We start from the raw sequence: 15,099 nt of genomic DNA on the forward strand, positions 1-15,099 counted from the left end.
GAGGGAAGAGAGCGACAGACAGAAAGAGTAACATGCAGGCTATAGATATATGCCAGCTGAATGCATGATTGTGATATTCTTCAGGGGATGAGGAATGTGCTCTTGTTGGAGGAGAGCAACAGCCAAGCAGGTTAATGCTGGATTAGGATGCAGCTCAGCCATACATACAGCCCTTCAAGCTCAGACCACAGCCCTTTGCCTTTAAAACCGAACTCGAAAACGTTAATCTTTACAACTCCTTGATGTGAAACCATCACATTTTTAGTTTTCATTTGATTCACAGTAATCTAGTGTTACTGTCTTTACGTGCAGATGTGCATTGTCAAAAGAATCTGCAAAGAGGTAATTCTGCACACTTTTAGTGGTGCCCAGTCTTGATAGAAATATGCTTATAGCCCACAGCCTCAGTCACTAAATCTGGAGTTATAAAATTAGAGTGTGGGAGTGAATCAGCCCACTGGGGTGTCAGACTTGGAAAAATCATTCGCAGAATGGACAAGTTCATTGTCTGTTTCAAAAAAGTAATCAGACTGTAATCAGGTTATGGTGGTTCATGCATTTACTGTTATGACCAGAATCAAGTTCATCATGTAAAAATGGCATATTCACAGAATACAGCTCACTTGAATTTACAAATTACCATTGAAAGACCCACTGGCTATAGTCAGTGCATGGTATCCATAGTAACAGGTCACAGAAAGTGTCTCAGCTATATTTTTTTCCGTATGGCTGATGGCACATCTTTAATTTGCCGCCAACCTCTAAAATGTGAAATCTCCTCTGTTTTCCATTGTGTTTCATGGTTTTCTGTAACCATGGCAGCCGCTTAATAGTGCCTTAAGCCGAGCTCATCTGTTTCTCAGAAGCGGTCAGTGTGTTTATATGATGTGGAAGTGTAACCTAAAAGTGCTCTGAGCAACAATTTAGTAAACACACAAAATAATAAGATAGATATAAGAGACAAAAGGATGGTACAAGCAGTGTCTCAAAGTTAAAGAGTTATGGACAACAGTCATATAGGGTTTTTCTAAAACATTCCTGTTCCAGATCATTTTAACTATGTCCCTACATAGATGGTCAGAGGTCACATCTTCCTCAGGCTCAAATTATGTTAACTGGCAGGAAGCTACACCTACACGTAGGTACAGAATTTTCAGATAAAATACAGCTGCATAAGTTAGTTATTTTTCACAGTAACAGTTGCTGTTTTGATTGATGAACCACAACCATTTTCCTTGTCATGTAACATGGTGCTCTTTGTGTAACCTGTTGGGTGCAAAGCGCAGGACAAGACATACTGAATTAATAAAGCAACTCAGCAGCTTGGCTGCTCTTGACCTTTTTACAAAGAACATGCATGCATTTAATTTCATCAATGGACAGACACATAATTGATTCATCAGCAGGTCTTGCACCTAATGCAGTTGGACACACTTAGCACATTGGCCACATTAGCAATAACCCTGCTCTGAAAGACTTATTAATTAGCCTGAAATATTGATGCATGCATCATTTACTATGAGTGCATGACTGAACTGCAAAAGTGACCGTAAAGAAAATTATCTTACCGCAGTAATAAGAGTAATTTTCTGTGCCTCTGTGCTGAAAACTGACAGTTTGTCTGTCTTTCTGTACCTCTTTCCCAGTGTCTTGATATCTCATTCAGGGAATTTCTGCAAATATGGCACTAACGTTCACCTGGATGCGAGGATAGACTGTTTGGAGGTCAAAAATCAAATGGCACTGTAAATCGAAAAAACAGTTTTTTTGCCATAACTAAAGAATTCATATCCTCATTAACAGCAACTGCAGTAGCTGACAAAGGCAACTAACAACGAGGTGGTAATTCTGGTTTATGGATGCTGTACACAAGCTGGAAGAAAATAAGGCAGCAAGAGAACAAATTATCTCATAAAAACAACAGTGTATAAGGAATAAAACAACACCAGTGTCACCTGAAATATAAGACAATAAAGCAGCATGGAGTTAATCAGCATATTACAGCTGACAATAACAATCAATAAAATGGCACCATTAAGTTCAGCGGTAAAATTAAAAAGGGTGCTGACTGCTATGGAGAGCAATCTATAAAATGGATTTTGAGGTGAGATCTAAAAGCAGAGATCATGCCAAACATACCAAATGGTCAACATTGTTCCTGCTGAAGATTGATCAGCCTTTTGTTATTTGTTCTGGAGCAGCCAATAGAGTGAACCTCAGAGATGTCTGAGAATAGCTGGAGGTTCAGTTTTCATCAATATAATAAATCCAAAATATGTGATGGAGTCTTTTCTGGTTGCTATCATCATTTTATAGGTCTAGTAGAAGCCACTCCGATGTGTGTATGATTTCCATTTTTACAATATCACATCAGAGTAATTCATTACCTGTGAGGTGGATTGAGGGCTGTCAGAACAAGTTGCTGCTCTAAATGAAAGGTATGGAGAATCTGTGAGGGGTTAAAGCATACATTTACAAAATGCAGTCTTGTGGACCTTCCCTGTTTCCACGAGTATCTGAGTCCGGTGGAGTCCAGTCTCTACCTAACTGAGGTCTCCTGGGTTGATGTGGTACACCAAGTTCCGACTTCCTGCCTCTGGCACTCTGATTTTTACTTGTGTAACTTTCAGTACGTCTGCAGTGACTCCATCGTTGAGTTGAGAAAGCATGAAATGGGAGTGGATCGGTCACAGTCGCCAAGGGACTTTTTCCTCCGTAAAGGAGACACACAGATTTACAGTCTGAAGCAAATGGTGTCACCAGTCCTTTGTGTCCCTCTTCTGTGGTTTATTTTGCTCCATTAATCCCTTGAGCCAATTGACATGAAAAAAATCAATTGCCTGGAAATAAATGAAGCTCAGTGTATCATTCACTGTCAGGAATGAATTCACACGTCGTTTTAAATGAAATTTTAATTTAGATGGTATACTGATATTTGAAAATCCCACACACCTTAGGTACGTACTCGCTTTTTTGGTCAGCTTTAAGTTATCTTTTTAACAAACACAATTTTTTGGAGGGATAAATGCTGGACTTCCCCCACAGAGTATTGTAAATGTATATGTAAAAGAAACCTAGTATTTTAAATGAAACCTGTAGGGCATTCATGCCTTTGGGGACATATGCTCAGTAGCTCCAGTGAATCATACCCCATTCCCCACTGATGTAACCCGATGTCATTGAGTACTGGGAACAGAGGCCAGCAGGCCGATTGCGTGCAAACACACTGAACACCCTCTGGCCTGTCAGTGTGTAATCAGACAGAAAATTAGACCTAATTCATGAGCCCTCTGGGCCTCTACTCCCACTGTTTGATGCATTATAATGTATGCACATGCGGAAGCACACCCCAACCTGTACAAACATACAGTTATGAATTCATTTGAATGATTCAATCAAGTTGTCACTTGAGCCAATGAAACAGGGATATACGTAGAAAATTTGCATTGTGTCATTATCTAAAAACACACACACACTTTGAGCTCTGACACCCTTGAGAATTCATGTAACATTGCCATATCCATAATTTTCTAACCTCAGATTAAAAAAAAAAAAAAAACTTTTGTCCTCAGGTAAAATATTCATTTCCTGTAAGTCATTTGCATGTGAAGGCAATTTATCTCTTGGGAAAGGTAGTTGTCACTAACAATCAATGACAGGATGGCCATAAGGAGCAGCAGGAAATTGGCACACAAATTGCTCCGGTGTCTCAATGTGAAGAAAAACAAAACATCAACAAGAAATGTAGTGTGAGCAAGTAGAAGAGAGATATGTGACTGGAATTGTGTTTTGTTTTTGTTTTTTTGTGTTACTTTAGCACTGACGAAGACGTCTGCTATCTCAATCTTACAAAAAATAATAAAAGAACAAAGAAGAAGGCTCAAGTTACCATCACCTAACCACAACTAACCTGGAAAATAAAACCAAGTCAGCAGTAATCCATCTGGATGTCACCCATTTGTAGCAGCTTGAGGAGCTTTCTTTTCTTTCTAGCAGCTTTCTTCTAAGTTGGACTATTGTTGAAAATTTGTGTTGAAGAAGACCTGAAACTAGAGACTGAGGCTCATTAAAAACTCATTAGGAAAACATTTACAGAGGGAATAAATCAAGTGAGAAGTGCTGCCGTTTTCCGAGATACGTCAATACATTATGGCTTCTTTACACAATTTGACTTCTCAATCCTTTCTTATATAATCAGCCATTCTAATCTTTAAACAGCAATTTGAGGAAGCAAGGAGCTGTTGAAAGTTCTCTCACTAATAAAGTGTTGATGTGCAAAAAACCCAAACCTCCACCTCATCGAGCCACTGAATAATTTGTCAACAAGCAAGTCATTTTTACTAGCCTTTTTGATTTTGTGAAACCCAGCATGATATGTAGGCCAAACTATTGAGTTTTGGCATAATAAAGGTCTCAAGAAGAGGTTCATTAGAGTTCTATCACTGAAAGATCAATGCATGTCGACAGTGAAACAGTTAGCCACTTAAGAAGTTGATTAATAACATCACCAATACTCTTTAAAATCCAGACATGAATTATCTAAAACAATCAAACCATGGATTCCTCTTGCTAATGAATAATCAGTTATGTCAATACAGGTTTTGGGTCAGTAGAGTAGCAGCAGTAATAGGGAACCGTCTCCCAATGCTATTCAGAAAAATCGATGTCGACAATCAGGGGAAGTAAATAGTTGAAATCCAGAAGTTTAAATGAAACTACGCAGTCTACGGTTCTATTTTGTGTATATTTTAAAAGCTCAACATCACAAAAGCATGAGATGCATTACAGATATGTGGATATTGACCATGTCAAAATCCCCAGCTGGGAAAGACGATGGGGCCTAAATGTCAGTGTGAATTAAGAAAAAAGTATTTATATTTATATCCATGATCAATATAGATGATGAAAACTCAGATAAAATCATTCCATTCAGTTTTTCATTTGGAATCTTTTCATCTTTTTGTGATGTTTGCAGCTCCTCCTCCGTGTTCTCCCTGGAGAAGCTGCCCCCTCATGTCTCTCAACAGGTCACGTTCATATCACTGCACTAAACCGCCCTCACATAATGCTGTCTCCAAGGAACTGGAGGAAAATGAAATGCAACAGCCACCCCCCCAAAAAGCTTCTCCTCAGTGCAATACATTAAGTCTCTGTGGAGGGTACGCTTCAGCCTCCAAGTTCAGAGAGGAGACTGATGGGATGTCATCAGCTGGCCACTGTCCTCCCACACAGCCTTCTCAGTATTCAGCATGAGACACTTTTACTTGATGAAGAAAGGAGAAGCGCATAGCTGAGAGTGAACCAAGCCACCTCAATTAAAACTTCAAACAACCCCCACCATGCACAAGCATGACGAAAAAGCTAAACATTTGATTTAGGGCACTTATCTTCTCTCATTTTCTTCATCCCTTCTTCGCATAGTGATGGGAGGAATATTTTAGACATGATGGCAGATGTAGAAGGTCAGATGTAGCCGTGTGATGTGGACAAAATTCAACAATCTGTGCCTGCAAATCTTTTTTTTTATTTTTTTTATATATACAATATTCATGAATTAACAAAGTGTATAAAATCCTCCCCCAAAACAATCCCATTTCAGTGATGTTAAAGTAAAATTAGATCTTGTGCTCTGAGCTCTTTTGGTTTGGTTAAGGGACAGACATGTTTTGGTCCCTCGTTGTTCAGGTAGGGGCGATGTATCTTCCTTGAAAATATTCATACCGGTACTTTTACACCTTCGAGGGTCATAAATATATTTAGATGAGGATCTACTCATCCAAAAAAGAAAAGCTCCCTTCACCTGGTGATCTGGCATCAAGTGACCTCCTCAAGGACATTTAAGATGGATGGCTTCTTGCCAAGCTTGAACTCTGCTCCTTTCCCTAGCAGGTGGAAGGGAGTTGGCAAGTTTCACAGTGGAGCCTCTGCTGACTTATTTATGATGGATATTTATTTATTCATGTATCACATATAAATGAATAAATGACATATTTATTCAGTGATGTATAAACATGACAACACTTTCACAGATTCATTTATGACAAGACGTATTTTCTTCCACCATGTACACTCTCCTCCAGACTAAAATGCTCAGATGCTGAGAAACTGTTGAAAAACTTTTTTTTTTTTTTTTCCCTTGCTCAAGCCGTTGAATATAAAAATTAGTTGAGACCTGAAGTTTGCCGGGATTGAGTTCAGCCAGAAAACAGCTCAAGACTTTTTCTGGCTTTTCATGTTCTCGGGTGTGTTTCTGACCACAACAGCCTCCATTATAACCCACCTCTGCCACAATACATTCACAATGAATGGTATTACTTTAAAAGAGACAAACAGTTGCCAACTTTTAAAATAATCATTTGTCTTTTTTCCCAGAGTTCATACTATTTGTTTACAGGAACCAATAATTGATTTCCTCTTTTATGTCACTTAATGTTTCCTGTTTATTAACTCCACGGGCCTGTTGCCAAAATATTTTCCTGTTGATGGCGTCTGCACTGCTTCCAAAAGTTTGCCAAACAATAATTGCTTTTAGAGCTCAGGGGGAAGTATGGGATGAGCTCCCGAAGCAAGGAGACTCTTTCCCAGAAGATGCTGTTCTCCACAGTAACTGCCTGAGCTCTGCTGGCTGCTTGCTTAATTAAAGGTCAGTCAGCTAGCTGGGTGCGCAAGCAACATAAACTCATTAAAGGGAAATGCCACTCAATAACACAACCGAGTGGAGGTTTGTGAATATTGCGTGCCTTTGCCTCTGACAGTGTCATTCTGGGAACAAAAATCAACTTGTTCTGGTTTGACTGCTCAGGGCCTTTCTGATGTAAAAGCACTTTTAAGGGACGTATGAGCCCTTTCTCCTGAGAGTGAAATGGTTCCTCATCTGTGTTTAGAAGTATCTGTCGATCTAACTTAATTTGTGTTTGTGTTTTTCCTTAGTGAGCATGACTTGGGTGAGGACGATATCTACGACTGCGTGCCGTGTGAGGATGATGGGGATGACATCTATGAGGACATCATTAAGGTGGAAGTACGACAACCCATGGTGAGAACGGGACAGAGAGCAGGAGTCTCGCATGATTTCATTTTCCCTTGCACCGCTCAGGAACCTTACAAGCAAATGTCTTCTATAACTGGTGGTAAATTCTACTTCTGACATGCAATGCTTTGCCTTCCTCACGCTGCTGCAGATCAGATACATGCAGGTGAGTGCTGCTGTGCTTGTGACTTACCCCACCTCTGTCAGCTAATCCTCCCTTCCCCCTCAACCACCTCATTTATAACAAACTCACAGCATCTCAAGTGAATAACCTAATAGTATGCGTGGTGACCCATGCAGAGGGGAAAAGGAGCATCCATCTGGTCCGCAGTCTGACTCAGGCCCAGGCGAAGAGGTCTGTGACCTCAGCTCAGTGACTACAACACTAGCCTGACGTTAGCAGCAACCAGCAGCTGTCACATTGAATCTCGAATCACAAGACAAATAAGCATCACCCTATTGTGTTTCAGCTTTGGCTCTGATCGATTGATTACATGTTGGACTGAAGCGTGAACTCGACTCAGTTTTGCAGTGCTTTCAGCAGTTTTTCTGCAGCCAGCACATTATCAGTATTATCAACTCTTATCAGCTGCAAGTATCTGTTCCAGATGACTATTCAGCAGTCGGGCTGCTCATATCACTGACAGTGTTTAAAAAAAAAACTCTTTAGAGTGACTCACTTATAATCTACAAAGCTGCATATTGTTCTCTGACAGAGTGAACTCGCATATGTTCACAAGCACGCAGAGACTTGCTTAGAGATCAGGCCTCATGAGAAGTGCTCTGTCTGGTTAAGTTGTGTATCTCCACCTCCGCTCCTTTACAATGTGCAACCTGTTTAATAACTGTGGATTCATCTGCATATACAGCAAATACATATACATCCATACGTGTGTAAATGAATCCACAGATCTTAATCTCAGTGTGACTGCTTGAGTTGAGCTTAAGTAAAACTGAAATAAAAAATTTCACACAGTAATTGCCTCTTGACACAAAGTCAGCATCATCCCTGCCTCACTTTACTTGAGCCATGCCAGCAGTTTTCGTCTCTCAGTCTAGGTGAATATTTTCATTTGCCATCAGATAATGCGCCATAGTTAATCAATATTCGCTCGAATCTTTTGGATGTATTTTTCCCTCTGTTGCAGCAGTAATTGCTCTCCATTAATTTTCCAACAGCACAGCCAATCATGCATAAACAAACCCTGTCACCTAGAAATTATATTAATGTGCAACTGAACTGCAACAGTTTATAAGCTTCTCATGGAAGAGCGTTTCTAAGAAATAATTCTGACACGTGGCAAGTCACATATACAATGACATTTCACTTAGACAACATATTTGTTGGGCAGTACATCAGCATAGTGGCTAATGCTGTTGCCCCACAATAAGAATATTGTGGGTTTGGTTCCCAGGCCAGAGTTTGCATGCTCTCCCTGTGATTGGGGTTCCTCCCACCACCCAAAGACATACATGTTAGGTTAATTGGAGACTCTGAATTGTCTGTAGGTCTGAGTGGTTGTTCGTCTTTGTCTGTCTCTGTGTCGACTCTGAGATAGACTGGTGACCTGTCCAGGGCATAACCTCCAACATTTACTTACAATGAGAGAGAGTCAGAGAATCATTGGTGTGATCATGGGTTTCCACTTTGCGATAAAGTATCTCAATTCAAAGATTGTATCAATTAGTCCAGCGCTTTAGTTTAAAGAACCCTTTTTGAAATACCACGGGTCTGAACCACAGACCAGGACTATATGCATGAACCCTGGCCTCTTATGTGACAGCAGCAGACATCCACCTTGCACCCCACCCAACGCCTGGTGACTCTGCTGCTGCCAATAAGGGCATTGTTCATTCAGAAAACCCTGAATGTGATCTGACCAGAGGTCGTGCCATAGTGTGAGTCTGCTGTTGCAGTTTAGATTTAAATAAAGGTAATAGGGCTGATGATGAGTGGCCCAGGAAAAAAGTGAAAAAACTTACAGGAAAAGGTTACACTTGGAAATAAATAGAAACCAACGGCTGCACAAAATATATAAACATGTATATTCACATTGACATGTACAGTACAGTACTATACTTCCCTATTAAAAACACTTGGTATGCTCATTTATCAGTGGAATCACTTTGCATCTGCATTTGACACAAATGGGTCACTGGCTCTAGCTTGAAGCTCTAGCTTTTCATGTAGATACTCAAATTTTTGTATCTTTTCATATAAATTCAATTTAGATAAGTTCATCAATTATCGTGCCACCCATGTGTGCTGATCATTTTGTGTCTTATCACTGTAGAAAATGGGAATGACAGAAGATGACAAGAGAAACTGCTGCTTAGTGGAGATCCAGGAGACTGAAGCAAAGTACTACAAGACTCTAGAGGACATTGAGAAGGTGAGTTTAAGAAAGTGAATTTGTGTGCATATAGTACACTTAAAGTTGTAGATGTGTTTATATCCAGGAACGGTAATATTGTTGCAGTATCCTTTTGTCATTTCTTCTTAATTGGTGTCTTGGGCCTGTAGGCTCAGTCCCAGCATCGAAATGTTAGCTATTGGCAGATTGATTTGGGAGCACAAATGTCACAGGAGGGGGATCAATATGGTTATTATTGGCTCAGCCTCCATAAGATACACTGATCCCACAGGCTTTAAGTATGCCTGATCACGCACACACACAGTGTTTTGGAAGCTATCCAGTAAAAGAAAACATTTACCTTTTACACACTACATGTATTACATCTACTTCCTTAAAAACTATTTTAAGTCATTTTCTAAAGGTCAGTTCTCACGTTATAATTACATAATTTCTCCTTGTATTACCACTGCTTCACTGGTGGAAACATGGTCCGATCTAGCTTATTAGAGGTTGAGATATTCAGATGTTTCTTTTTTATAATGCAACAAGGGTATCGGTATTTTTTCCAATGAGGAGTTTGTTTACAGAGTCAGCTGGTGTGGGCATGTGAACATGGAGCTGTTTTATGTTTATAGCCTCCTCTGGCATTTTCCTCTTTATCCACATTCCTCCCTCCTGCACACAGTAATTCTTAGGAGGGTAGTGTAACGCGCAGACTCCTTACTCTCAACTATGCACTGTGTTTTGCATGTCTTAGCAACATTTTGCTCTGCCTTTGCAATGTTTTCTCATCTTTGCACTCCTTTCTTTTGTTGCCGTCAGGTTTGTCTTGGGAACCTTATGTTGTCTGTGTGTGTTGTCTATATTGGTGCTAGTGGCCCCAAAGAATCCATGTTCATATCTGTTGCCCACTAATATATGAACTAAAAGACAGTGTAATTATCTTGAGGGATGATCTTCATGTTCACTTTGCTGTGCCTTCCATGTCTATCAATTCTGCTGCCTACTAATGCCGACAGAGTCAAGGAGGCTCCCAGTAAAACAGGAATCTTTCCATGTTGAAGGCATCGTAAACTCACTCGCACACCATCTCTGCGTGTTAATGAGCCATTGTTAAGATCAGTGTTGCCAACGCATCAGTTTCCATGTTGGCTGATTTCATTCACGATTTGATGGAGGGCCACACATCATCCGCGCCGCTAATTTCATTAAACTAAATGTGTGTCGTGTGTTTCCCACATCAGACCAACAGAAGACTAAATGAGTATAAATAACCATCTTATGATCAGAGCACTCGTTAAGTTTAATTGAGTTGGGGTTAATAAAGCCTGTCATCTCTCCGTTGCTTCTTAGTTGATCTATTTGTTATTATTATGACGATAGAATGTGACAACCATAAAACAATGTTAAAAAAATAACAGGCAGGTTTTATTCTTCTGTAAGCACATGGAACATCCATACACTCACTATTTATGGCTCACTCAGTGTTATGGCTTGAAATTAAATGACTCCGCTGTTCCTATGAACAGCAGTAAAGCGATGACATCTCCAACAGCATATCTATGATTTATGTTCTTTATGCTGCTGTTTGTCTCCTCAGATCTGCTTTATTTAATTCAATCAGTACATTTGTGACATGAAAGACTGTGAAGTCAAAGTTTGTGTTCTGTTATTTTTCAAAACTGTGAATGTACTCTTTTTCTTTTCTCTCCACTAAATTGTCTCTTGTTTTTCTTCAAGAATTACATGATCCCGTTAAAGCAGGTCCTGAGTCCACAGGATATGGAGGCTATCTTTGTCAACCTGGAGGTGAGCATCTGCTCAAGCAAATAAAACGATTTCAATACAGCATGCCTGGAATTGGCGCACATCAAGTGAATAATTCAAAATGTGTATGGATGGCTGAATGAATGACAGGATGTGTCATGAATACATAGAACAATGGGTGTTAACAGGTTGTATGCAAATGCACGGTTCATCAAACAGAGACATTTCTGCATTATTGGCTAATTGTTTCAGCACTGTAAACAGAATTTTTTTTATTCCATTTACAATTGGACTGGTAACACTGGTAACATATTGCATTTTTCCTTTTGTCTAAAAGGCTAATAGATCAATCCAACTTACAAGCGATTATTTGTGCCACAGATATTCCATTATTGTCCAAAAAATATAAAAAAAAAACACACCAGTGAGTCACGCTCGACCTGGTGATCTGTTCTTTCATTGAGAATAACACAGCGACTGGAGTTCATTTCAAGTCACTCCCACACACAGTATCCTGCTGCTGCTGGAAATACTTGCTTCTGTATTAATCCAGTGCTGAAAATAGTCCTCAATGGTCACACGGTTATTTCTATTTCATTAATATTTGCTAAAAGCTGCTTTAGAGAATTATTTATGCAATAATTAATTAATTAATTATATTATATATATATAATATTATTCATTATATAACAATAAAAAAATATGGTGCAAGAGTGACCTAAGGAGGATATATGACCTCAGTTGAAATGAGGAATGATAATTCAGGCTGACGACATCACAAAGCACTGAAAGAAGAGTAATCCTGCCATCTTTGAGAAAATTTCTGACTATAGTGGACAATACTGATATTCCACAAACTTAACAGTGTGAATATATTTAAACTGCATATGCACCAACATAGACCGCAATTACACCGCATTTGTTTATGTCCTAAGAAATAACATTTTAGACTTTTCAATGCATACATCATTGTCTGGGAAGGAAGGAATGTGAATTAAGCCAGTAAACCAAACTTTTTTATTGGGATTTTATTTAGGATGTGATCAAAGTCCACTTCGCTCTCCTACGAGCCATCGACCTGACAATGGTCAGTGGAGGAAGTGGACTCGGGAAGATCTTTCTCGACTTCAAGGAAAGGTTAGTAACCTCAACTCCAATAGCATCTGGATACACATTGTGCATTTTGGGTTATGTTACACACAAAGGGGTTAAAATCCCCTTACCATGCAAGGAAAGGTGAATTTTTTACTTTGCTTTCTGATTCTGAAAGCTGCAGGGAGGGCTGATGGGATTACTGCTCAAAAAATAAGCTAATTAAAACAACACAGTCAGTTACACCTGATACTGCCAAATCATTTTCTCTGGTATGCCTGGTTTCTGTCATGCATCGTTTCTAAATCTAACCTACTTTGTTTGACACAAGTTTCATTCAGTGTTTCAATTAGAAAAAAATCATCCTTCCAGTGCCACTTTAACGTTAAATGTCTTTTTATCAGACAAGTTCTGTGTGTCTTGTTAATTCTCAGTCCATTAAGTGATTAAATACTTTTTTATATGTATATATATATTTCCTGCAATCCTAAAGCAGCCACCTGTCTTCTTCATTTCAAAATTAAAAGCACATTTCCACTGGAAAAAAAAACTGCGTTGAAAATTGAACAGTGAAAGCTGCGGCCCACTGGCAGACAAAGTTTGGTCTCAGGTGGCTCTCTGTCTTGCCCAGCTGCTGAGCAACGTGTGGATAATTCGCATCCCTTAGGGGAAGCAGTGATTTTTCTGCTTGCTGTGTGTGTGTGTGTGTGTGTGTGTGTGTGTGTGTGTGTGTGTGTGTGTGTGTGTGTGTGTGTGTGTGTGTGTGTGTGTGTGTGTGTGTGTGTGTGTGTGTGTGTGTGTGTGTGTGTGTGTGTGTGTGTGTGGCTGCTTCATAGGTAATGGTAATGATGGTAATGATAGGTTCTGGCCCCAGTTATGATTCAGTACACAGCCACGGATATGCCACTCTCCTCGGATGATACAGCCATTAGTGCAAGAGTGACTCACACACTTCACTATGCGTAAACAAACCCGTTCTTGCATATGTAATGTATTTTAGCAAGACTTTTCTCACCAATCCTAATCTTTCCACCCTGAAACAGTATTCCTGCTGGTGACGTCAATTCGCACAGGCAACACTCTCAACGCAGGCCCCTTTCTTCAGCATAGAGGGCCCTGTAAAATAAAAATGACGTGACACAGGAGTGTGTCATCCAACAAGGATGCAGAGACGGTTCAGCAAAAATTAGTAGTAGAGTAGTAGATTTAACTACTTTTTTTGCTGGGTAAAAAATGTATTTATTTGAGTGTTATGTTAAAAAAAGCATAATGGTCAAGTATAATTTTTGCGTTGTTTCCAGAGTTTAAAGTGAAATTCAAAATTGGATTTGTATTTATTCAGGTTGTCTCAATTTTGTTTCTGCATGGCTGCCTCAGGAATATTATTTCATGATTTTCTGTCATGATATTATTTATGCATAGATTTGTTTAAAAAATATATATATATAAATTATGTGGACACATTTCCTCAGATGCAAACATTGTGAATGAATCTATGGTTTCTTTAAAGGCTTTCTATCAGATCTTAAAACTGCTGAGATTCGTTCAGTTGTAGGCTGCAACTTCATATCTCATTTACAGTTGACATGATTGTTTTTTTTTTTTTTTTTGATGGCTTCCTTCTATGATAGAAATATCTAACATTTACAATCTATTCATAAACTAATTTTGCTGATATATTATTTATTGTGAACACTTTCCCTCAGCAATGTTTTCCAAAAACCGTCGAGGGTCTATTTTAAGAAAAAGATTCATTAGATTTGCAGATTTGGTGCGTCACCGCCTTTGAATCTCCTCTGAATCAGCGTGTGATTGACATGTATACCCGCCTCATTATGAACCCCTGTGGTGATAAACAAGACTGACCAGGGGACTGTACTCACATAGCACAGCTCTCATCATGGCAATTTTCCTGAGGACCTTGCTAAGCATAAATAATTTGGTTATCTATGCTTGAAAGTCCCTGTGACCTTTACAACAATGTGCTTGTATCTTTTTTTCCCACATCAGTGAAAAAGAGGAAGAGCATTTTTCTTTTTTTGTCTTGTCATTGAACTGAATGCCACGCTGAAAATGTCACTGGTTTATCTCAACTACTTCTCAGTTCTCAGACAGCCAGGACCAGGCTGAGTGGAAAAACACGCAGAGAGGGAGCTCTATAAAGTAAATGGGCATCTAAGTACCCTTTTGTTGATATCCTCATTTGTGACATTCCCTGGCTCATTTCCGGAGTTATCTGGATCCCAGATCTCTTTGCAGTGCTTAATAATTGCCTCACTCTCAGCCTCTCTATTAGAGGCCTTCACTCCATATATTGTGTGCTGCCTATGCTGAGTGCAGGTGAGGGGGTCCCAATGCCTTGTGTCAGAGAATATTAGCTGGTTCCACAACCTGTCACTTCTGGTTTGCAGGGAGATTTCCTCAGTTGCCTGACTTGGCTCACGGTGCCCAGTAAGGGTGGAGGAGAGGGCCCTTGGCGCAGTTGTTCAAAATCACATTTTCTGTGAAATAAAATGCACTGCGGTGTCCTCATTATGAAATAGGCCAGCACAGCACAGTGATATCAGTGGCACTGAAAAGACTATGAACAGCAAGTTTTCAATGCACCAGCAAACTCTCCTGCCCAAAAGGAGATCCCAACACCTCTTGCTCAGCGACTGCTGCTGTGCTTCTCCTCCTGCTTGTACTCACACAAGTTCACAAACTACCTTCCCAATGTTTAACTTCTTTGGTTCTCTAATAGTACAAGTGAAATTTTTTGCTTTTACAAGGAGTAAAACTCTTGAAGTTCTTTGGTCTTTTTGGTTATATGACATTAGTCCCTGGCTGCCATTGGTTCACTGCAGTTCCAAG

The 15,099-nt window shown here is 39.6% G+C and overlaps 1 protein-coding gene across 1 annotated transcript in view; it reads left to right on the forward strand.

Moving 5' to 3' along the window:
* vav2 (vav 2 guanine nucleotide exchange factor) overlaps positions 1-15,099 on the forward strand; it is a 177,070-nt gene that overhangs the window by 138,350 nt on the left and 23,621 nt on the right. The window contains exons 5-8 of the mRNA XM_029515090.1: positions 6,931-7,036; positions 9,325-9,423; positions 11,128-11,196; positions 12,191-12,291. Coding sequence (XP_029370950.1) covers positions 6,931-7,036; positions 9,325-9,423; positions 11,128-11,196; positions 12,191-12,291 — 375 coding nt within the window. The remainder of the gene's footprint in view (positions 1-6,930; positions 7,037-9,324; positions 9,424-11,127; positions 11,197-12,190; positions 12,292-15,099) is intronic.

This window comes from Echeneis naucrates, chromosome 12, assembly GCF_900963305.1.
Source record: "Echeneis naucrates chromosome 12, fEcheNa1.1, whole genome shotgun sequence".
NCBI classification, from domain to species: domain Eukaryota; kingdom Metazoa; phylum Chordata; class Actinopteri; order Carangiformes; family Echeneidae; genus Echeneis; species Echeneis naucrates.